Here is a 24421-nt window from a genome sequence, read left to right as displayed (position 1 = left end):
TCCTGTTGTGCTATTGCCTTCTATTAACGCTGGAACATAGGTGAACTTCTGCTTTGCTCCCAATAGTAGATTGGTGCCTCTCACATTCACAATTTGAAAATCAATTCATTGTCCTTCAGTGCCTTGACCAGGATGTCAAAGAGTGTTGAAGCACTTGCACTATGCTAACTTTTAAGTCTATGCTTGGTCTTACTGACACCTTCTTCTCCACCATACTTCCTTTCCAGTGTTGTCTATATTCAGTCTGTCAAACGGAAGGCAAATGGGATTCTTATCCTTTGTCATCACAGACCTCTAAGTATGCTGATCTAGTCACCTACTATTAAATAATTGACTAGGAGTTCTTTTAGCGAGAACAAAGACTGAATGGCAAGGAGAAGAAAAGGAGCAAGATTGCTATCGTTTCCTAGCATTCATAAAACAGCCTAGCTGCTGGTTAGAAGCAGTCACCAAGGTCTGCTTCTATAGGGAATTAATTCGTTTAAGGATTTATCTCTCTTTCTTTGAGCATATTAAAATTCTATCTATACAATGAAAGCTAGGAATGACTAAATTGCACAATGAGTTATTAGGTTTCCCCCCCACCTTACTAGAATAGTTGTAGCTTACTTAACTCTACTCACTTTCTCGGAAGAAACAAAGTGGCCAAAATAAACATGAAAAAGAAAAAGCATTGAGCTAAACAGTGGAAAATTTCTGAAACATTCAGAGCATTCAAGTAAGCAGCTAAACATTTCCCAGCTTTCATGATCCTTTTAAAGTATTTTTATCTTAATGCTTTGGAGGCTTCCAGTCCCCTTCTTCTCCTTTGCAAAGGAACCAAATATATAATGTGGGTACATTGAGAAGACTCATTACAAATCCTAGCAGACTACTGCCATTAAATTTAAATTATGAAAACATCCAAAGCAGATTCCCTAATCCAATTCAGCTACACTTGACACAAGGACTATAATAAATGAGCATTTTTAATTTTTAGACTCTAAACCCACTTACGAGAGAGTAGGTTCCACTGAACAGAGTGAGATTTACTTCCAAATAAACACACACAGGATTGCACTGGCAAGAAGAAAGGCTGCTATTCTATGCACATTTACTTGGTGGGAGTAAACAGTACTGAATACAGTAAGACTTCTGAATAAACATGCACAGGATCATACTGCTCAAGATTCTTCATTATTCAAAGAGCAAGCTTAGCTTTAAGTAAGAATTCCAGGAGTTTCACATCTGAAATCTGTTGCAGATCAGAAATTATTCCCTTTATTGTAAGAAACTTTGCCTGTTTTCACTTCTTTTTTTTTAAGGCTTTGAATGGAACTTGGAGGAAGTGAGGTTGCTGAAATAAATTAAGGTTGTAAGTGGATTGTAATTTTAAATTGCTTCCACTTCATCATAAGCAAGGGGGACATAAAAGGTTGGCAGTTCAACACTGAAAAATCTTTAGACAAATTGCACATGCCATAAATGCATTCACATGCTTCAAAATGATTTTGCCCAATAGAAAACCATTAGAACAGACACAGCTATGGATAATTTCATACATTTGTCTTGTAATGATGGCATCAACCAGAACTATCCTTCCAGTGCAATAGATCATTTATAACAGTTAGACATAGTCACCCAGTGGAAGATGCATGTTTGAAAATTGTGCAAAATGGCAAAAATAACTCACAACTGATTCCATACCAAATCCCAGCTTTCTGCCTAGTTATCTCCTTTCCAGTGGGGAATGGAATTACACTGTGAACACCCAAGCGCATTTTGGAGAAAAGTTCCTATTAAGCATGGGTGAAAATTCTCCCCCCCCCACCCCGGTGTGCTAAACCATTTGGCATCTGTTGTCTAATTGGTCAGTCTCAGTTGATTGGTTTTACTAAGCAAGCCATGACTGAATAATTGCACTCACAGAAGTTGCTTATAAGCTCTCTCCTGGTAGGTTTGGTTGGAGACATAGGTTACATACACCGAGAAATGATTAATGGTGTGCTGATAGACAATGTCGCAGACATCTGAGATCACAATGTTCTCTTCTACTCGCTTCTCAAGGTCCAAGAGGAAACTAAATAAGAAACCAAGAATTAATCATTGACATCAGTGTCCGCAACAGACATAGCCAACAAACACAAATAATTAAAATAGAGGCTTCTGCCACATTCCACTCCCCCTCTTTTTATTTTTATAGATAAAAAATAGATTCTGAAATACTTTTGGCTATGAACCAAATGAAGCATTTTGTTCAAAATTAATTCTGCTAGTTTTTCCAAAACTCAGCATATCAACCAAGCTAATCTTTGGCTATCAGTTTTGAGACCAGTCCAGTTCTTTTCATTCTATTTTAATAGAAGAGGTCTAACTAATAAGTGGTACAACATCAACAATAATTTGATCTTGTACCGGCTTCTCAGAGTGAGACATGCTACCCTCTAGGGGAATTATGGAGAATTTCACATAGTTGAAAATAAGGTAAAGGTAAAGGTACCCCTGCCCGTACGGGCCAGTCTTGACAGACTCTAGGGTTGTGCGCCCATCTCACTCAAGAGGCCGGGGGCCAGCGCTGTCCGGAGACACTTCCGGGTCACGTGGCCAGCGTGACATCGCTGCTCTGGCAAGCCAGAGCTGCACATGGAAACGCCGTTTACCTTCCCGCTAGTAAGCGGTCCCTATTTATCTACTTGCACCCGGAGGTGCTTTCGAACTGCTAGGTTGGCAGGCGCTGGGACCGAGCAACGGGAGCGCACCCCGCCGCGGGGATTCGAACTGCCGACCTTTCGATCGGCAAGCCCTAGGCGCTGAGGCTTTTACCCACAGCAAGTTGAGAACAGTTATTGATTAATCCTTGGCAATGACATTTTATGAAGAAAATTTTTATTCCTCCCCCCCACCCCAGAGATCAGGCAAAATGGGAGATATGTGGCTATATGTGTACACTTTTGTAGACACACCATGGCTACTAGCTATGATGGTTATGTTCTGCCCTGCACAATTGGAGGCAGCTATGCTTCTGAATACCAGTTGCTGGAAACCACAGATGGTGAGAGGGCTCTTGTACTTGAATCCTGATTGCTGGTTTTCCATAGGTGTCTGGTTGGCCACTGTGAGAAAAAGATGCTGGACTAGATGAGCCATTGGCCTGATCCAGCAGGCTCTTCTTAAGTTAAATGTATACATGAGACAGAAAGTGCCTGATTTCCAGGAAGAGAATGTAGCTTTTTCCTATGTATAGGTGAGGAAGTGAATAAGCATGTAGAAAAATGCATGCAAGTGACTGTGGTATGCATGTCGTGGGTGGCACTGAGGTTTAAACCACTGAGCCTCTTGGGCTTGCCTATCAGAAGGTCGGTGGTTCGAATCCCCATGATGGGGTGAGCTCCCGTTGTTCTCTCCCAACTCCTGCCAACCTAGCAGTTCGAAAGCACACCAGTTCAAGTAGATAAATAAGTACTGCTGCAGCAGGAAGGTAAATGGCGTTTCCATGAGCACTGGTTTCCGTCACGGTGTTCCGTTGCGCCAGAAGCAGTTGAGTCATGCTGACCACATGACCCAGAAAGCTGTCTGTGGACAAACGCCAGCTCCCGGAGCATGAAAGTGAGATGAGCACCGCAACCTCATAGTTGCCTTTGACTGGACGTAACCATCCAGGGGTCCTTTGCCTTTTGCATGCCATAACAACAATAAATAATATGGCTTGTCTCTAATTCAGCACTGATCTGAAATTAATTTAGTCCTCAACTAACTAGCAAAATATAAACGGAAAATATATATTAATGAAGACGTTAACAGAATTTGTATGCACAGAATTCTCACCCTGAAAAGGGTGAGATTTCCCACAAAACCTATCATGCCAAAAATGAGGACAAACCTAAATAATAACAATGACACTGTTGTTGCTATGTGAAGGAACAGTTGTACTCTATTTTCTCCCTGGCATATTTATCCAGTCACCACAACACAAAATGAGTACATACCTAGGCATTACTATTTACCAAAGAAAGGTGAGAAGGACAGAATATGACACAACACATGCTTGGGCCTCTGATCCTGGCATCCTTTATATCTTGCCTGCTCTGAGAGGCCTGCAGCACTGGACTGAAATGGGAGGCACGGCTGCATGACTGTAATGCTGAAGAGCAGCAGTGATCAGTCAAATTCGCAACTTACTACGATGACACCCACACATCTTCCACCCAGGACAATCACCTCCCTATAACAGGGAGGGAACTGTGTTTCCATCTGATTTTAAGGCCTTTTATATGTAATCGCTTTTGGTTCAAAATAAAGGATTATGTATGGGATTCAACAACGATGCTGTTTAAGTCAGTACAGTGGTACCACGGGTTAAGAACTTAATTCGTCCTGGAGGTCCGTTCTTAACCTGAAACTGTTCTTAACCTGAGGTATCACTTTAGCTAATGGGGCCTCCAGCCGCAGCACTGCCGCACGATTTCTATTCTCATCCTGAAGCAAAGTTCTTAACCCAAGGTACTATTTCTGGGTTAGCGGAGTCTGTAACCTGAAGTGTCTGTAACCTGAAGCATCTGTAACCCGAGGTACCACTGTATAGTTATGGACAATGGTACATTTGTCTACAGTATAAAAGGGGAGACATTAACTTATAAAGATAATTTACAGAAGCTGAAAACACGAACAGGCCCCACCTATGCCTCCCCAGGGACAGCAACAACAAAATTGAGATTTAATTCCTACACATATTAATCGTTAAAAGCCTTACCGCTCACTGACTGCCATGACATCTAGGACATTGGAGAAGAGGATGTGAGCCTCTGAAGGATGTAGAATCTTTTTCAATCGCTCATTTTCCATGAAGTGATATATCAGAAGGTTCAGGCTCTTGTAATACGAAGCTTCTGAGGTAACCAGTTCAAACATGGCCTGCAGAAGAATTCCAAAATTGTACATGAATGATGCACAATATAAGTGAAGGCTCTGAAAGCCTCAGTGACAGGTAGGCAAGTCTAGTATTCACAGTCACAGGGCAAAAGTTCACAGCTCTATAGAGTTACCACCCCGATTACCAAGCCAGACCACACCATATGGATCTGGATGACAACGAACTTTGGGGTGCAGAATTGATGCAGATGGGACTGGACATCCCATCTGGAGTTGCTAATCAAAGTACAGCTACAGCTGAATCAGAACATGTAAGTTTAAAACAACCACAACCACCTCAGAATGCTTTTTCTAAAGAGTTGAAACTTGAGTATGCTACCTGAAATACTTAATTTTCTAATTGTGCAGAAGATATTGTAACAGGGGTGGGGAACACGAGGACCACATTCCTTCCTGGGCCACCACATTCTGGGGGCCACATGCCAGTGGGGGGGGCAGAGGCAAAACTGAGCATAGCAAGGAATGTGAATTTTGCCAATCTCCTTGGCAACAACAGGCATTCATTCCTTCTTTCCTCTCCAATCAGTGACGGCACTGCAAAGACTTTGTCAGTGACATTGTCACACAGCTAAATCTGACAGGCTATATGGAGCTGCGTCATTATCGTGTTTGCTAGTGGAAAAATAGTGCCAAACTGCAAAAAAAAAAAAAAACCAAGGGAGGGCATTTAAAAAAGAGCTTTTGACACCCGACTTTCCACTTCAACAAATAGTGGTGTGCAAAAAATGTGGTACAACACTACAAGCAACATTTTGAATATATCAATTTTCCCTAATAGTTTTGTCTTCCAAAAACGTTCAATAAATGTTCATATTAATCAGTTTCTTGCATAACTGCACTCAGTCATGAAAAAGCAGCAAAGGAAGACCAACTCCTAATGTAACATTTAAGTTCCAATTCTTACATAACATTTGTCTTCTGTAGTGAAATACTGGTGGAAAACGCACATGACTTTTGTAGGAGGGAAAGTCTTTGTTAGTACCCTCATTTTCACATACTTCCCTGCAAAAATCTATTTTGATTTTCATTCTGGTCAAGTATCTTATGTATGTGTTCCTCCAAAGATAATCCTCTGTGGCAGGAAAAAATAATGCTGCAAGTCCAGGATGAGACTAAGTTTTAAATCAAAGCACACAGCAAAGACCAGAGTTTGCATGTGAACTGGAATAGGGTACAACAAAGTATTAAGACTAAAATCACCAAGAAGGAAGAAACATATTTAGAATTACCAAAAGAAGTGTTTTTGGCCTTCAAGCTCATTCACTGCTTTGAACAGCTCAGTGCTTAGCATCATCATGAATAAGTATTTTTACGATATAGTAATACATTTATGAATTCTTATAATTGCTAGATAGTTGTTCCAAGTCTTCTCCATTACAGTCACATTCTCCATGCTAGACCAGTACAAGAACCTGAGTAATGTCTTCTCTCTGGCTTGTCTCCTCTGCATCTTTCAATTATTTTCGATATAGCTCAAGAATGACATTAGTGATTCATTCTCAACAGATGTTTAGATAATTAAAGCTATCCATCAGTGATATAGTCATTTTTATCAGTATTCCATTAGTTTTATATAGTCATTTTTATCAGTATTCCATTAGTTTTCCTTTTCCTGCCTTATAACCCCTAGCAGTTTAAAATATTTCAGCCCACTATCTTGTGCAGTTACTCTAATTTTCAATTAGAACCAGCATTTGTGTTTATTGGAAACCTATATCCCTAATTCCCCCCGCTTTGTCTCACACCAAAACCTGTTTGGACAGGCTTAAAAACAGAAATATGGTGATCCAGATCTAGATTTAGGAACATTGTACTAGCAAACATTTGCTCGCTTTCTTTACAGATGCGTAGTCAATTCTTTCAGCCTTTGTGCGTGTTTCACTATTTCATCTAATATGGATAGTGATAGATTCACCTCTGTCAACCTTTTCAAAATAACTTTATCACTTACTTTCTAAGCAGTTTACTTTTTCCATCGCTTGAGGACACAACATCCATTCCAATTCATTTTTCATTGCCTATGGTCTTTTGACGCTTTATAAATCAGAACACTTATATAATTCCCTTTTCTTAGCTTCGTTCAACCAAAATTTGCCTATGTTGCTTTAAGAATGGCCTGTACAGTTTTAGGTATAAATCTTTGTTGGGCACACCAATTCCGTCTCGTTCTGTAGTTGCTGCAGTACGCATAAAGGCCTGAGCCACAATTGCTTCAATGCCACCCTGCGTAAAACAAGGGTAAATAGTTCCCAATAGGTGCAGTATTAGAAGCTGTCAGCACTCTCTAGTGGGATAGGATACAAGAGGCTTGAAAGCAAACTGCCACCCCACTCCAGAAAAACCTCATTTCCCATCATTTTAATCAGTCAGTTCCAGAGCCTCCTTGTGCCAGTGCTGTCAATGTACCACTTGGACTCAATGTACCACTTGGACTCAATGCTGACTCAATGCTGTTGCCATTAGGGCCAACATTTGGGTCAGCTCCCCTGTACATGTGCCAGATTACATATGGCAACCACATCTGGTTATTATGAGGCATAAAAAATAACAAATGCTTGGAAGTCATTTTAAATTTTCTTCTCTATAAGTTTTATAATTGATTTCAGTACCAGGAGTATATATGATGATGGTTATATTAATCTTGATGTATCTTATAGTGTGGTGGTTTGTTTGATTCTTTTGTTGTTTGTTTGTTTGTTTACTTGTTTGTCCGTCTGTTTTTTCATATATGTATGTATCTTAAATTAATAAAGATATATTTTTAAAAACACAAATGCTTTTAACTTTAATTGAATCCTGAATTATGAATATATACCTTTGCACCTTGCTGTGAATCTTACCCACTTCCCCTATCGCTATGTGCACCTCCCTATGAAACCTTAAACCTTGATTACTATACTTCGTTGCAATAGCTCTTTTTCAAAGTTGGCTCTTTTCCCCCTCCCCCCCAAACAAAAAGCAGCCCTCATCCTCCATCCTAGGAAGCTCTCATGTCCTAGATAGAACAGGCATAGGCAAATTCGGCCCTCCAAATGTTTTGGGACTACAACTCCCATCATCCCTGACCACTGGTCCTGTTGGCTAGGGATGATGGGAGTTGTAGTCCCAAAACATCTGGAGGACCCAGTTTGCCTATGCCAACTGATCTAGAACAAAAATTTGTTAAAAGTTGCTATAGGCCACCATTCTAGTTTCATTGTTCTTTGTGGACCATCACAGTGTCTTAAGTTATGGCCTTGAAAAAAGTTGGACCTGTATAACCACGTCTCTTGACTGACATATGCATTAGGCTGGAACATGTTATGTATGATGTCACTGAAAAGGATACTTCTATGTCAAGTTCTCCCCCCTTCTTAAAAAATCTTTAAACTTTGTTTTTTAAAATAATATCAACACCTCAACAACCGTTTTTGGGTTGTTGCATTTTTTGGTATATTTATACAATACATATTTATTTCACAAGTATTACTCTGCTATTTATTGTAAATGGCTCTAGCATCTCTTCTGCCTCTATTGACATTTATTCATTTTGAATTGCTATACTTTAATAGACTTGTTAAAAAATTTGCTATTCCAACTGCAGCACATACTATAAACAAGCATAAGGCACGAAGCTATTTAAATTAAGCCATACTTCAGCTCAATCTGCCCCAGTTATGATATGAAAAGCAAGGCGAAGAAAATAATCACCATCATTAATTCCATAATATCTGCCTTTCAAAGCTCTCAGATTTTGAACTTAAAACATCTGTAGACTAAGAATTACTAAATAGGAAATGATACTAACACTCAGGCCGGTAGTACAAAGTGTAAATAAGAAATGGTTGACCTTTCCTGGGAGCTAAAATCCTTTCTTGGAGCTAGGAGCCTGTCATTACTCCTACAACTCTTCAGCTATTTTTAGACTTAATAAAATCAGCCAAAAACAGGAAAAAAATAGGTCCGTATGGCAGGAATCCTGCGGTTTTGGCAGCAAGGCATAACATCAGACAAACACCAGAGTCATATTCCACTACTCAGATATAACCCTCATTGAGTTCAATAACATTCATGCCCAGGTAAGTGCGTATAGGATTGCAGCTATATGTCAACCATGGGGACATACGGTATATAGTGACTGCCCCAGTTTTGTGCCTTGTGGAAGTATGCATACTCTCCACCATTAAAAATAATGCACCAAGGTAACCAAAATGCTGTGCCCAGAAAAGCTGAAATCTGACCATTTTAAGCCTATTTTGTATGCGTACAACCATAAAGATTAGAAATTTCCTTTAAAAACCACAATAGCAGCTGAAATATTCAGGATGCTGAATTCTGAATTCCCAACAATTGCATTGTGCTGTTCTGCATTTACACTATGTATGATTCCACACATTAAAAAGACTCTACCGAATCAAAACAAAGAACATTAGATCAAAACAAAGATCTGTTTAGCCCAGCACTCGTTGTACCACAGTAAAAACCTGCAGACTTTATTTCCTCCAGCTCCTAAATATTCTTTTTCAGATGACTACATCCATACAGAGTATTCCAAATGTGCTCACTGGATTATCCGTATTGAAGAGCATATGTACTTCAATGTATAACAGCTGGTGAGGTACGAACTAAACAAAACAGGGCTTCTGCACCTTTAATAATTATGCAGAAGAGAGGAAATTGCATCTTTCACACAGGTATTAAAATTGCTACATTATTATTTGTTTGTTTTTGTTTGTTTATTATTTGCATGCTGCCCATCTGACTGGGTTGACCCAGCCACTCTGGGCAGCTCCCAACAGAATATTAAAAACACAGTAAAACATCAAACATTAAAACTTCCCCTTGATTCCCCCCGCCCCCAGTAATGATTTTTCTTGTATACGTTCAACAGCTCTATTATTTTCTCTTGGCTGGCTCTATTTTTAGCTCTCTGTCTTGTTTATTTTGCTGCATAGCTTACATTTTATTGCTTTTACTTTGATTATAAGCTGCATAGCCCAAAATGAAAAATTAATGACTAGATGTTTGGTGGAAATAACTATCAAGGCAATCTACACAGAAATTTCTGACTGGTTAATAATAATTTCCTGGAGCCTCTGGCATGCTTCTGAAAAAAACGGTATGACATTGTTTACCTCCCAATTATTAAATAATTAAGTGATAAGTTATGTGCAGTATTTTGATTATGAGATCAACAATTCTATCATTTGAGATTTTGAAGGACTCTTTGGTGAAAGCCATCCACTCCCAGTGAATGAGTAAATTATGGTTTAGTTTCTCAGTTCATCTAAAAACTGTCATTTCTGAATAAAAGAAAGGGAGCTTCTTCCAACATCTTTCACAATAAGGACTGATGCAATTAATTAATTCGCATTCTCTGCAATTTCTTTCTCTCTTCCTAACAGCAACCTTATAGAGGTTGAAGAGGAAAGGGAAGGTTCAAGTTCAATACCACACCACCCTGAGCAGAAATTTAGAGGCAGCTTTTTCCTTTCACTCTCTTTCTTTGTACCTGGTTATCAGTTTGGGTTTGGGTTTTTTCTTTCATTCCCTGCCCCACCCCCATTGCATTCAATGGGAAGCAAAACTGCTATGCCACCTTCAGGGCTGGTACAGTTTTTCTTGCTTGTTAAGGCTGTACCAGGAGAATGGGAGTGTGTCCATCCCTTGCCCTAACAGCCTGTTGATAGCAGAGCTTTTTATATACCACAGTGAGAAGGCCTCCATCTCCACGCATGGAGAAGAATATACAGATAATCCAATGGTCCTTCAGTCACACTTCTGTAGTTTATTACAGCCCTCTCATGCCTTTTTGTCTGCTTTATTGCTTTTGGTGAACTTAAAGACACTTGCATCATCAGTTTTAGCAACTTTAGCCCTGACTTTGTCTTCCATTAACGTTACTATAGCAGCCCAACCCTGTTCTAGAGGCAGAAACTGGCAGGGATTGAGAAAAAACAGGATGGCTATGACTTTTCAAAAGCAAGGAGAGTAAATTAAAGATTTCACAAAACAGTTGCTTTACTAATATCAATGAGATTAACATTAAACTGTATCATTTGGTATTAAATGAGTCAACCCACAGAGTTTTCCACTGAAATGTCAGCAGTGCAATGCTCCTTTCATCCACCCTTCCCTGAAGCTGCATTACCTCTTGAAGTTTGATCTCATCTGGCTGGAGAATATTCAGAACACCACTGCTCCTGACTTCTGGAAGATCTTGCCACAAATTAAACCTGGAAGTGGAATTCCTGAGCAAGCATATCTGGGGAACAGCCTTGCTTTCTTCGGTATTTGTGGCTTCTGTCTGTGATGCTGTGTTTTCAGTAGCTGTGCACTCTTCTGCATCTGTCTGTGAATCCTGCAGCCGCCTGGTTTCAATCTCCTGACGTGTAGATTTATCCCGATATTCTTGATACAAAAGCCCTACAAAGCACCAAAGCACACAGATTTGTTCTTTGACTGTCTACTCCTCCAGAGCCATGTCCTGGTTGAGCAACAGTAGTTGCTACTGCACAAATTTTGAATATTGTCTATCCTGGCTGCTTCAGCCAGAACAGTTTAGAAAAAGGAAAGCTGGAATCTGAAACAATATTAGAGTAGTGATTCCAAATACCTAGTCTCCAGGATTGTGTTTTAAATCAGTATCATCATACAAGCCATTGAAAGATCACTGCAGAACAAATAGCTCTAGTTGATGCAAGCAAAAGAAAAGCCAAAACTTAGAGTCATTAGCCTATCCAACCTGGGAAATTTCCTCCCCAGTCCCAAATACGCTGCTCAATCTGAGCATGAAAAAATCCACCCATTTAGGCTGCAATATTCTAGTCTCTTAGACATATCTAGGACTAAATATTGCACACTAGCTAAAGCCATCAAATAGCAATTAAGAACAGCTCAACTTAGGCCAAGGTCAGTTGTCATGCTGGTCTAAAATCTAGAGTATAACTTGGAGATTAGGAATGACCTGGACACATGGGTACATAGTCCTCTCCCTCTTTTGCCTTTCATGGTTTGCAATATCATAGCCTGCTGTGATGTCTAAATTGGACAAACTTTGGCTAGTGCTAAACAGGAATTGCTTCTAAACTATTATTTTAAACCATGGTTTGAAATGGCTTTGCAAATAATAGTTTAGAAGCAATCTTTGTTTCTGCTAACCAATGTTCTGGTCACAGATGCAAGGGACATGACTTACTGAGAGAACATAATTTCAAATTTTCACTTGATCTGATCCAGCAACTTCACCAACTTGTTGACAATGAAGGAGTATATAATGAAACCTGTAGTATCCCACGATTCGCAATGAGATACAAGGTCTTCCCATAATACACTACGTTACCTTCAAAAAACAAACTTTAGCAGCACAAGAATGCTCCTGCAATTGTGTATCAGGTTGTGCAGAAATATGAGGAATACTTCATAATTAGTATCATACAAGGCCACTGAAAATAGTAATAATATATAGTAACAATAATAACCAAATCCTACTATTTCTTATGGGATTTCAATAATACCACAGCGTTTGACAAAATTTATTTTGGATTTTCACTAGGCCTGCCCTATAAGAGGAGAATAAAATCTTGCACCAGATAAAACTGTAAATCCCATTTTAAATAAATCAAAACACCAGTTTGTGCTAATTTCTTGCGAGCCACTCCCTTCATTTGAAAGTTAAATGCAATTTAAAATTGCTTTCCCCTTCAGCTCCAGTAAGCAGAGAATGGACTTTTTAAAAAGTATATCTATTTCAGTACAATTTTACATTTTACCTAATGTAAAGAAAATCAAAATTGTAACTCATGAACTGCTTCACATACCTCTGTGTCAAGTACTTTAATATTTCTGTATACTAAACTATATTTAGCTTATAATCTTAGATAATACACATGATTTATAATGGGGAAGTGGTATAAGGAATGAGCTTTTTCCCATAGTGTAAGTATATTCAGTAATCGCTTCTTCCTGGAACACTATTCAGAATGGGATTAAAATAGCAGTAGGAGAAACTGTACCTTGGAAACCATGTACTTTCCTGTTAGCTTCCCACACTTAACTGAAAATGAGAGATTACACTTAAATGCATTGTGCTGTTCTAGTGAAATTATACTTGCATAATTCCACTTGAACTATGTTATTACATATTTTCAAAAGCTGATTATTTCTTTTTTGTAAATAATCAAGGCTATGCTTCGCATTAAACAAAACCATGAGTATGGTAAAGGAATGGGATGGGGGAAAATAATACTTTAGTGATTTTGGCTGGAGACAGTAATTATATATATATATCAAGTGACTACGAGAAGGCTTCTTTTCTGAAAGAGAAGCATATACCTTAACTATTTGCTGGTCAGGCAGTATAAAGTTCAAGAGAGCTAATAAACAAGTCATAATATTGAAAAGATATAATTATGCCTCTATAGGGATATGGATAGCTCAGGTGGTTAGAACATGGTGCGGATAACACCAAGGTTGCCGGTTCAATCCCCTTATGGGACAGCTCTATATTCCTGCATTGCAGGGGGTTGGACTAGATGATCCTTAGGATCCCTTCCAGTTCTACAATTGTATGAATGGAACCAGAAGATCATCAAAAAGAAGGATATTACCTACTCATATATGCTACCAGTTTGCTCAGATATTCCAGATATCATTTTCTTGAATGTAAAATGGGGTGGGGGGGGGTTTATACTGCTGTCATGGAAAGACAAGCTTTGGTCCCCACGTCACAAGCCCCTCTTATTAACACCATCCAATATGAACGCTACCACACTGCAAGTGATAACAACAAGCATAAGGATGATGAGAGCTGGTAAGATGCTAGCAAAGACAAGCAAAGCTCAATTCTTTTATGAGAAACGATAGCATATACTGCTGCTGGTGGTGCCTTAAATAGTTCAGGAAAAATGCTCTAAAACGATCTTGCTTAGATGGCCTATTTTTGGAGGAAAAATTTGTCCTCCAAAAATACTGCTCAAAAGTGTCAAGGTTCTTTGGGGTGGGGAAGGTGTTTTTACAGATCTCAAATTTATTTCTGGTGTGTTTTATGTTTCTTAATGACATATGAACACATACTCATTAATTTCACCCATAGAAAAACAAAGAGTGTTATCCAGTTTTATGGAAAGTGGGAAATGTGCAGCCAACTTCTTCTGCCTTCTGTTTTGCTATATATAGTACAGCAACAATCCTATGGATGTTTATGCATCCATACAATCCTATGGATTTCTTACTGAGGTGGATATGACTCACGGGCTAAGGTCATGTGAGATTCATTTGCACACACTAGAACCTCCAATACCATTTTAAAAGAAAAAGGAAAATAACTTTCCCAGAAGGGGGAACATTTGACTGTAACTAGTAGCACACGCGACTGCAGCCTGAGTGTTTGTCTTACCTATTTGCTCAATGAAGTTTTTCCAAGAGTCAGCTGTCATGGGATGAATCACTTGCAGAGCCTCGGGGAAAGCAGCCGGGCAGTCGGGATGCACAGGGCTTTCTTCGGAACTAGAAACTGGTCCAGCCATGGAAGGAGACTCACTTCGGGTGAGAAAAACAACAAAAACAAACCAAGGAGTATGGATGCCTGTTCGGTTTCCTTCCCACCCTACTGGCAGAATCAGTTCGGGCAGGGACTACATGGGCTGCAAGTGCTCTTAAAGGGACCAAGGTAAATAAACCAAACTTAAAATTTGACTCCGGGATCTATCACGCCCTCACTGCCACGGTCCCTGGAAACTGAGCACAGTGGGCTCCCTCCCAGAAAGAAAGGAAAAATCCAGGAAGCCCCTCCTGAAGTGAAGCAGGCGAAAGGAAAGGAGGGATGGGGTTCAAGAGGGGCAACAGAAAGGAGGGCAAATGAGGAATCAACCTTTCCTAGGGAGGTGCAAGCCAATGATAACATTGCAAAAAGGAGAGGTGCCGGGGCTCACACGCACTCCCTGGTGTGCTATACCCCCCCCCCCACCTCGGGAAGTTCTGGTCTCCGGTCCCTCACAGCACTGAGGGGAGGGGCGGAGGGAACCACTTCGACGCCCCGACTCAGAAGCGCGGGAGTGAGTGGCCGAGTTGGGGTGAGGCGGGGAGGGCAGCGGCTGCTTTAACCCTCGCTCCCTCGTCCGAGAAATGGACGGGAAGAGAAATGGAGGAGGGCAGCCTCGAGGAGACCTGGAAACTAGCCCTCCGGACTTGGCGACGGGTGCCTGCCTGTGGGGTAGTCCAGAGGGGAGCTCTGCCCCACATTCCCTACAGGGGGCGGGCAGTCACGAGGGGCACGCGGCTTGGCGCCAAGACCAGCGAACTTCCCGCTCGCGAGTCTTTAGGTCTACGTCGAAGGGGGCGCCCCCTGCTCTAGGAGGGCGAAGGGCTCTCCTCCTCTTTGGCTCACCTGCCGGACGGGCGGGCTCCGGCCACGCTCTCCGCGGAGCCTTCATGGTCCAGGGCGCAGGCGGCGCTGAGCGCGGCAGCCAAGAGCTCCATGCGAGGCGGCGAAAGCGACGGCAGCAGCAGCGAGTCCTGCAGCGAGCGGCTGCTACTGCTACGGAGCGATTCCGCAGCAGGCGCGGGGCTGGGGGAGTCCGGGCGGTTGCCAAGGTAACCGGGGTAGGAAGGGAGCAGCCTGCGCGGGAGGGGGAAATAAGAGAGAGAGAGAGAGAGAGAGAGAGAAAAGAAAGGTCGGTGGCGCGCGAGGGAGGGGGAGGGAGGCTGCCGCCGCCACTGCCGCCCCCTCTGCGCTTTCCCTCGCCTTATTACTCCTGAGCAGCTCCCGAGCGCCCACTTCTTCCGCTCAATCCCCAAACAGCCACCTTCCTAAAGAAGGCGAAATAACCTCCCCACACCCCTCAGTTTTTGTCCTGTTCACAAGGACCACTCTCTCGGGCGCACACGGTGGAGAACAGCATGCAGAGATGTCCCTCGCAGCTGCTGCGCCCAAAACTCAAGAGAAAGTCCCAATAACCCCCGCGCACTGGTCTTTAACGAGACCCCCCTCCCCGCCCCCAAAAAGAGATCTCTAGGCGGAGAGAGGCGCGCGCACCGCTGCAAAACAGGTAATCTCCACGCAGAAGAGCGGGCACCTCTTTCCCCCCAGGAGTCTGGGAAACACTTGGGAGGGGTTGGGAGTGAGCGTTCCTTAGAAACTAGCCTACCCTTTTAGCCCATTATTGTCCTCTCTGACTGGCAGACTCTCTCCAAGGTCTCAGTACAGTCAGCTCTGCCACCTGAGATCCTGTAGTGCCAGGGATTGGACCCGAGATCTCTCCTGTGCAACAGACAACTTGTATAAGGCTGTTAACGGGAACACTTAACCCTATAAAGGATTCAATGATCTTACAAGTCACACTCGGAATGGTAAAAGGAAGGGTTTTAGTGCCCCCTCCCTTTCATTGCACACTTATGTTCAGGATCCCCCTTTGTATTTTCGTGTGGAAAATCGGGCAATAATGGTAGTTATTATTAAATATCTGTTTATACCCTACCTTTTCCCCTGATGGAACGCAAGGTGGCTTACATATAAAAATGTTCCAACTTCAGCAGTTCAACCAATGATACGGTTTGTGGCATTTGCCACATGAATTGACATGGCTTTTCATCCTGAATGAAGTTAGCCTCTTATTAGGACTCTGCAATTTCTGGATGTCTACCACTTGTTATTAGTCATGATAGCTAAAACGAGACATCCATGTTCCAAGAGAACATATCTGCAGGCAAACAACAATAGATAGGTTTCCTCGTGAGTTTCTCAGGGCTATCTGCCTGACCACTCTGAAGGCACAATGCTGGATTATAATAAGGATGTTAGCTCTGATCCAGCAAAGAGATTACAATGTTCATCTGATGTCCAGTTTGCATTCTCTTGCAAGCTGGAGTGTAGGAGTAGAGTTATTTTCTTCTATTTCTTTCTATTTTGGTGCACTTATTTTTACAGAATGAAAATTAATAATTGAATGCACTGTCATCCAAAAATACAAAGATAACCAGATCTAAACTACAGAAAGACATGTCAATTCTGGGGATTTTAGAAAATCTCAGCAGTCTCCTCCCTCATTACCTCTGCAGAAATTCCACACAAACACAGGAAAATAATACATGCTACAAAAACCCTTCTTGATTTGGATTTCAGTGATATATGTTCTGATTCAGGGATATTTTTCAAACATCAGCATTTGAATTTCTATTTCATGTGCCAAATTGAAGCAAACACATCTTCCTCTAGATATTTATTCCAAGCTTGAGAACTGAAAGAAAAACTCAGAAATGGGGCACATTTTGTATAATGGCTAGTTCTCATCTGCCTCTTTGGAAATTATGCAAACAGTAGGAAATAAGAATTATGAAATATAGGCAATAGTGTTACATAACCTATATCTGTATTCCTGGGTTTAAAGAAAAGTCACTTATTTTTCAATTATATTTTAATATTTTAGATACACACGCACTCTGTATTAGAACAGTTTGGATAAAATTACTTCACTTAAATTGGTATCCACTTGGGTCAAGTTACATGAACAATTTAGCTGTATACTGGTATTGCTTGAGCACACAGTTTGACCCATATTGTATGTTTAATTGAGAAATAAGGGTTGGTGGTGAGGTTAAAATGATTTTGCTACTTGAGGGGCTTGGCAGCTCATAAAAGGGGCAGGGCAGGGTGGGTTGGGCATTTGGACAAGTTTTATGTTCCAGTCAGCTAATTTTAGTGGAAGGAAGTAAATACTGGATGGTTAAGTTGAAGAAATTTCAGTGAGGCAGCCCTAGTAATATTCTTGCTGATGGGAAACTTGAGATTCTTCACCCTAGGCCTAGGCCTAGGCCTAGGACATGGTAAGGTGGGAAGGGCATTTGAGGAAAAACAGAAAACATGAGCATGTGGGTACATTGTACATTTCTTGAAGCATTATGTATAGAGGGGCATATGTGCATGCCCAAGTTTGTGGGTAGCTATAGCCTAGTACAGGGTGAGTCTTTTAAAAGAGGCCCCATGGAACATGTGTACTCTGTATCCACGGGGCCTCTTTTAAAGGACTCACCCTGTATGAGGGGCAGAATATGAAGAGGCCAGGGATTCAAAGTAGATTTTCTTCACTTGCTCCCACAGGAGGCAGTGATGGCCACTAACTTAGATGGCTTTAAAAAAGAATTAGACAAATTCATGGAGGAGAGCGCTATTGATGAACGCTAGCTAAGGTGGCAGCAAACTCCGTAAACAGATGCTGAGCAAGATGCTGGGCCTGCGACCCACAGCTCCGAGACAGAGACAGATGAGGTTCCTCCTAGCGGACAGGGACAAGGACGTTACTGCCTCAGTGGCTTCCTTTCTAATCTCCATCCAGAGCTGTCTTTCCCAAAGGGCTTAGTTGCACCAGGGCGCCGGCCTCTCAGGGGCGCCCCAGCAAGTGGGGGAGCTGCTTAGCTTTGCCGGCGACTCCCCTTTCCCTGCATGCCCACCAGCTGCGCCCCGCCAACCATAAGGCTGGCGGGCGTGCAGCTTCCCTCCCAAGCCTCCTTGGGAGGAGAGCGATCCCCGTGGAGGCTTGGGAGGGGCGCAACTTCACTCCCAAGCCTCTGCAAGGATCGCTCTCCTCCCGAGGAGGCTTGGGAGCGGTGCAACTTCACTCCCAAGCCTCTGCGAGGATCGCTCTCCCGCAGTGGCATGGGGGAGAGTTGTGCCCCCCCCGGATGGCTGGCGGTGTGCAGCTATGACCACTCCAACACTGTCCATGGTAATTTGGGGGTGCTGGGCAGATATTTGCACCCCGGCACCGCATCTGCTAAAGATGGCCCTGTCTCCATCTTACCTGAAAGGGTTCTTAATGAATCATCCCTCAAGGGAATAGACAGGGTGAAGCAGAACAATTGAGTGCCTTGTGGCCCTCGATAGCCTGTCCCTTTTAATTTATCCCACAGACTTTAAATGTCTTAACTTACAATGCCAATACAGGTATTTGTCTTGTATTGCCAAGATGGCCGTGCTCTCCTCCACTGTTGGAGACAGTAAAGCTTCCGAGTATCAGTTGTTGGAAGCTACAGGAGGGGAGAGTGCTGCTCTTGTGCTGGAATCCTCCTTGCAGGTTTCTCACAGGCCTCTGGTTGGCCACTGTGAGAACAGGATGCTGGACTAGATGGGTCAGTGGCCTGATCCAGCAGGCTGTTCCTATGTAAATTTTGGACAGATTGAGACAAATTGTGGTGGTAGACCTCAATCCTTCAGCAGGAGAACAGAGCCAGATTTCCTCTGTCTTTAATATTTGAAAAGGGTGGCTCAAAGGAAAAGGTTGTATGAATCCCTGTATTAGTAATTAAAGGTTCTGTGACTAGGAAGTAATCACTTATTTTGTAGCACATATTGAATTGTACACTCATTGAATATGGCTACTGTGCTTCTTGATTTGTACATTAATTCAATGTAGATCTCCATACAGATGCTTGGGCTTCACTTACACTGATGAAGGTACCCAAATTCTTTGTGTTTCCACAAAATATAGAAACCTCAAATTTGGCAGTCAATTCAAAGCACTGATTACTAGAAAAGACTGAAAAACAGCATTTTGGCCTAATGATCGAGTCACAAGATATGAAGACTCCCTCATAATATTGCCAGCATTCCTGCAGAGATAATGCTAAGTCACATATATGATGGAAGAGAGGGTTGTGGGGGTCAATCTTGATATTAGAACCAACCTCAGATTATAGGCATGAGTGAAGCTGTGCAAAGGTTATGTAGAATCTAAACAGAAAGGAATCCTCTACTAAATAAATGAATAAACCGAATAACCAATTAGATGTACCAGGAATCAACCTGACTGCAATGCATAACCTGGATTCAATGTCTATTACCTGAATTTGGGTTTTGAGGAGTACTGCATAGGGTAATGGGAAACGGGTGTGTACAGTATACCACTTCCTTTCTGAGGTAAAAGAAAGCAGGAAGACTTTGATTAAGCAAAAGTAGTAATAGAAGTTGTGAGCTAATGGACTGCCAGCTAAAAGGGAAGAAACAGTAAAGTGGAAGAAATAAAAATGTGCACAGTAGAAGATTGGATTTGAAACCTCGCAAGACGAAATTAATTCATTCTGCGAGTTTTTTCGTCTTGCGAATTTTTCGTCTTGCGAACCACGGATTCCCTGGGTATTAACGGTTTTAAGAAAAAGGAAACAAACTTGCAAGACGTTTTCGTCTTGCGAAGCAAGCCCATAGGGAAATTCGTCTTGCGAAGCAACTCAAAAAACGAAAAACTCTTTCGTCTTGCAAGTTTTTCGTCTTACAAGGCATTTGTCTTGCGAGGTACCACTGTATAGCAGGATCGTTTCCAATACCTAATTTAAAATTATTTAGACCTTGAATACTTGATCTCTTTAAAGATTCTATCCCATCATTGCATTTGAACGAATTACTTCTAAAATGCCTTATTACTCCTTTGTACCACAAATGGATAATAATGAATTGTGATGTTATTTCTTCCAGTGTTATCATCCAGTAACACATTTTTTGAGCAAAGTGATCAGTTAACTTTAATCTCTGCACTTGAGTACACTTTAATGGAAAATTCAATTCACTGATGCCTAGTTTTTACATTTATAACAATTCAGTGCATTTGGCCAGTTCTTTAACAATGTGCTGCTAAATTGGTTTATATACTACTAAATTGGTTGACCTTTTTATGGTTTTGTAATGCATTTTTTTCTGTTAAATTCTATTATACATAAATATTGCAGGTTAGATAGCAGTCACCTCAAAAAAGTAATTAAATTGGTATAACTAGTGCTTCTAGAAGAATGATTGTCTTTGACGCCAGATCTACCCTACCCTTTTATGCAAAGCCAAAGGCATCTCTTTTTGCATGATCAACAGACTTATCCCACAATTACATGATATATGAAGTAACTTGTCAGTGACATTAATGTGATATTCTACCCATCCATAATAGATTTAGGGAATGAATATAGCTCTCAAGAGTAAGGCAGAGGTGGGAAAGCTGAAGTAGCTATGATGCTCTTGCTTGGGTTCTGTCCTATACAGTTGCTTAAATATGACCTATATAAATAATTCAACAGAGAAGCTCAAAGTCTCCTAATAATTTTCTTAATACATATTTTAAAATCTTCATTTATCCCCCCCCCCCAGTGATTGCATGTAAGTCCTTAAGCTCCTTCACAATTTGGTTACTTCTGACATCAGTTCCTCTGTATTTCAGGTATGTGGGATTTTTCTTTCCAATGCAAAAGTGAAACTGACAGCTTATTTACATTTTAAAATCCTATTTACATTTGCTAAATGTAATTTGCTGTAGCTTTCTTAGCAGCTGAAGTTAGCTCATTTATATCTGTCATGATATAATAGCAAAAAATTTTTTAGAAGGGGTGGAAAAAAACACCCTACAAGGTGTTAAAAACTTCCTCTAAGGAATTTTTATTCAAACCAAGAGGAAATATACACCTCAAATTATGCTAAAATATTTGTGGTGGGTTTTTTGTTTGTTTTTTAAATGAGAACATTTCCATCTACATCATGTAACAAGGATCGTTACTAAAGTTAGCCGAAAGCAGAATTTGGAGGTGAATTTGGACAGTCCAAATCAAGTGAATCATCTAAGGGATTTTGAAGGATGCTACAGCACATTCCTAGCCCCTCCCCCCCCCTTTCATGCTAATATAGGGACTGGATTAGGGAAACTGCAGAGGAGAATCAGCTTGTGGGAGGCAGTTCCCTGCCTGCCAAGTCTCCTTTCAGTTGCCCCTAGGCCATTTTTAATCATTCCTCCTAGCTGTCTTGTTTCTGAAACCTGAAGTAAACCCTGCTGGAGGAAAGCATCCTTGAGCCCCCTCCCCTTGCAAGAAAGGAAATGTTAGAAACAAGATTTGCCAAGATGGTGTACTTTAGTCTTTAGTCTAATGAACTTCCTTAGAGCAGAGTGGGTCAACTCATAACCCTATATTGGCACTGAATTTTGCCTTCACGTTCAAGTCAAATTTGGAGACTCCTGCTATTGCAAAACGTCTGGGGAATTATGTGGAAAGAAACATTTAGCTAGGGATATATAGCATAACTTTATTGGGAAGGAGGATTCCTGCATACTTAATTGTGGCATTGCCATTTCTCTAAATAACATGCAGGAATTTTATATGGCTAATAGCATTTTTCTTGTCCTTACTTTTTTGTGGGCAAATACATTATTTAAAAAACACCACAGGAGGAATCAGCTTTTGCTTTTGAAGGCACTGAGGGGTTTTTTTTGTCTTTAATTCAAGGCAGGGACAGGCGGTTACTGGGCTGGAGTTGCAGTAAATGTGACATGCAGCTAAACTTTGGACTGTTTATTCCTGCAACTAGTCAATGAATCAGGAACAGAAGATTTTTAGGGAGCATGTTATAGGGCTTCCTTATAAGGACTAATACAGAACTACCAATCATTTAAAACAAGTTGTGTGTGCAGTGCCAGATCAATACATTTTGCTGCCAGAAGCAGGGCCCAAATGTATCCATCTGCCTGCTTGGGCCAAAGATTTTGCTTGATCACCCAGACACCAATTTCTGCCTTCACTTATCCTCCCACTATGGTGCTGCCTGAAGCAGGACACTTGACTTTCCTGTATGGCAAAGTTGTCTCTGGCTGTGAAAATTTGGTCACTGACACTCTACATAAGTGTGTTCACAATTTGTTGAAACACAAGTCTCTCCACCTGCACTTCTCCAGTCGCTGACAAAAACTCTGCAACAAATTTGAAGTTAGCTCCTAGTTTCCTATTTCGTGTTCCCATAGCTTTGCAAGCACTCTGGGGACTGGTGTGATTACTTCTATCCATGGGTTCACTCAAATCTAATTAGCAGTGATTTTCTCTCATGTTCCGGCAACAGTTTGAACATTTATGCTGAAGAGTATAGTTAAGATTACATTTATTTGCAACACAATTTTAAAAGAAAATGATGGAGGGAACAGAGGTGAGGCAGATGGGAAGGGCATGGGAAATGAAGTTTTGATCATCATTTGGCCATTGGGTTTAAGACAACAGAATGCCAATCCAGCCTTGATCTTGAAATCAAAGCAAAACTTTATATGTGATGGGGATCAGATATCTTTAAGATGAAGCAGCTTAAAGACAGAACATGTTCATGTGGTCACAGACACTCATATTTTGGCATCTGAAATGGAGAAGGAAATACTGCATGGTATTTTTATCTACAAATGCTTTATTTTAGGATTAATGCCCCTGGTGAATTCAATAAAGCCTAAATCTGCTGACCTTCAGAGCATGATATATATTGTGTATTTATCTTTTAGCTGTGTGGGCAGAATTTGTTTATTTTTTGCTTCTTTTTTTGCTGTATTTTAACTTTAGGCTTAATAGTTTCACCTAGTGTGCCAGTAAGTTAATGGCTTGATTTCTGCACCGTAACGGTGTAACAATTTTGCAAATATTTGTAATCTTTAGTAATTATTTTTCAAACAAATATTCAAGAATACGGTAGCCTTGATACCACCACCCTCTGTTGCAGGAGTATTCAGAGTCCCCTTCTCTTCCCCTTACTAAACAGATAACTGGGACTTCATTATTTTATCTAATTTTATGTGACTTTGGTGGCTTTTAGCCATGAAGCAGCTTACAAATCTTAATACAAGGTGATTGTACTCCATGACCCATAACAGCCAAGAAGTGGTGTGGAGGGGAACAAGCAGAGTGTTGCTTGCACTCATAGAACACCCACCACGTGACTGGGCACATGGAACTTCTCCCATTCCCAAAGCAACCTTTCCTCATAGAGGAATTGATCATTTTGGTTGCCTTTTTCTAAACCTTTTCCATGAAAGGAATTAGAAATGAGGTGGGCAAATGGTTTTATTCAAAGGAAGCGAGGAAAACTCATCCTTTTTGAGGATTCCATTACAGTCATACCTTGGGTTAAATATGCTTCAGGTTGAGCGTTTTCAGGTTACCCTCCTCAGCGACCCAGAAGTAACAGGACGTGTTACTTCCAGGTTTCGCCACTCACACATGCGCAGACACTCAAAATGACGTCACAGGCATGCCTGGAAGTGGCAAAACGCGACCCGTGCACGCACAGACACACAGTCGCATGTTGCGTTCTTCTCAGGGTGTGAACGGGGCTCCGGAACGGATCCCGTTCGCATCCAGAGGTACCACTGTATTCCAAATGTTGTCTCAGCATAGATTTATGCAATGGCATTATGGTATCAGCAGTATTATTTTCAGTTCCTTTCCTAATGACCCTTAGCATGGGATCTGCCTTTTCCACAGCTGCCACACACTGGGTCAACATTTTCATTGAGCTATAAAGCTAACATTCTCTGATCTTAAATAGATGATAGGCTTGTCTGTGGCCAACACTTTGTTCTGCAATATATGTGGTCTACATAGGTTGGGGAGGAGAGGATATCCCATTGAGAAGGAACTGCCACTTCCTAAACCAGAGGTTTTCCAACTGTTTTGAGTCCACGGCTCCCTTAACCACCTACATTCTTTCTGCAGCATCCCTGTGGAGCTTAGGAGCTTAGTTATGTCAACCCTTGCCTGCAGA

At 41.3% G+C, this 24421-nt stretch overlaps 1 protein-coding gene across 5 annotated transcripts in view; it reads right to left on the bottom strand.

Annotated features, from left to right (window-relative positions):
• Positions 1–24421, bottom strand: part of NGEF (neuronal guanine nucleotide exchange factor) — a 59570-nt gene that overhangs the window by 13322 nt on the left and 21827 nt on the right. For 3 of the 5 annotated variants that reach the window (XM_053389657.1, XM_053389659.1, XM_053389660.1), the window contains 5 exons: positions 15275–15505; positions 14285–14427; positions 11039–11313; positions 4730–4890; positions 1907–2059 (listed from right to left, as the gene is read on the bottom strand). In XM_053389657.1, the coding sequence (XP_053245632.1) occupies positions 1907–2059; positions 4730–4890; positions 11039–11313; positions 14285–14427; positions 15275–15505 (963 nt within the window). Of the gene's footprint in view, positions 1–1906; positions 2060–4729; positions 4891–11038; positions 11314–14284; positions 14428–15274; positions 15506–15922; positions 15940–16034; positions 16243–24421 lie in introns of those variants that run through there. The other 2 variants (XM_053389661.1, XM_053389662.1) reach the window with 2 other exon arrangements.

This window comes from Podarcis raffonei, chromosome 5 (genome assembly GCF_027172205.1).
Source record: "Podarcis raffonei isolate rPodRaf1 chromosome 5, rPodRaf1.pri, whole genome shotgun sequence".
NCBI lineage: Eukaryota > Metazoa > Chordata > Lepidosauria > Squamata > Lacertidae > Podarcis > Podarcis raffonei.
This window is presented reverse-complemented; position numbering and strand designations above follow the sequence as displayed.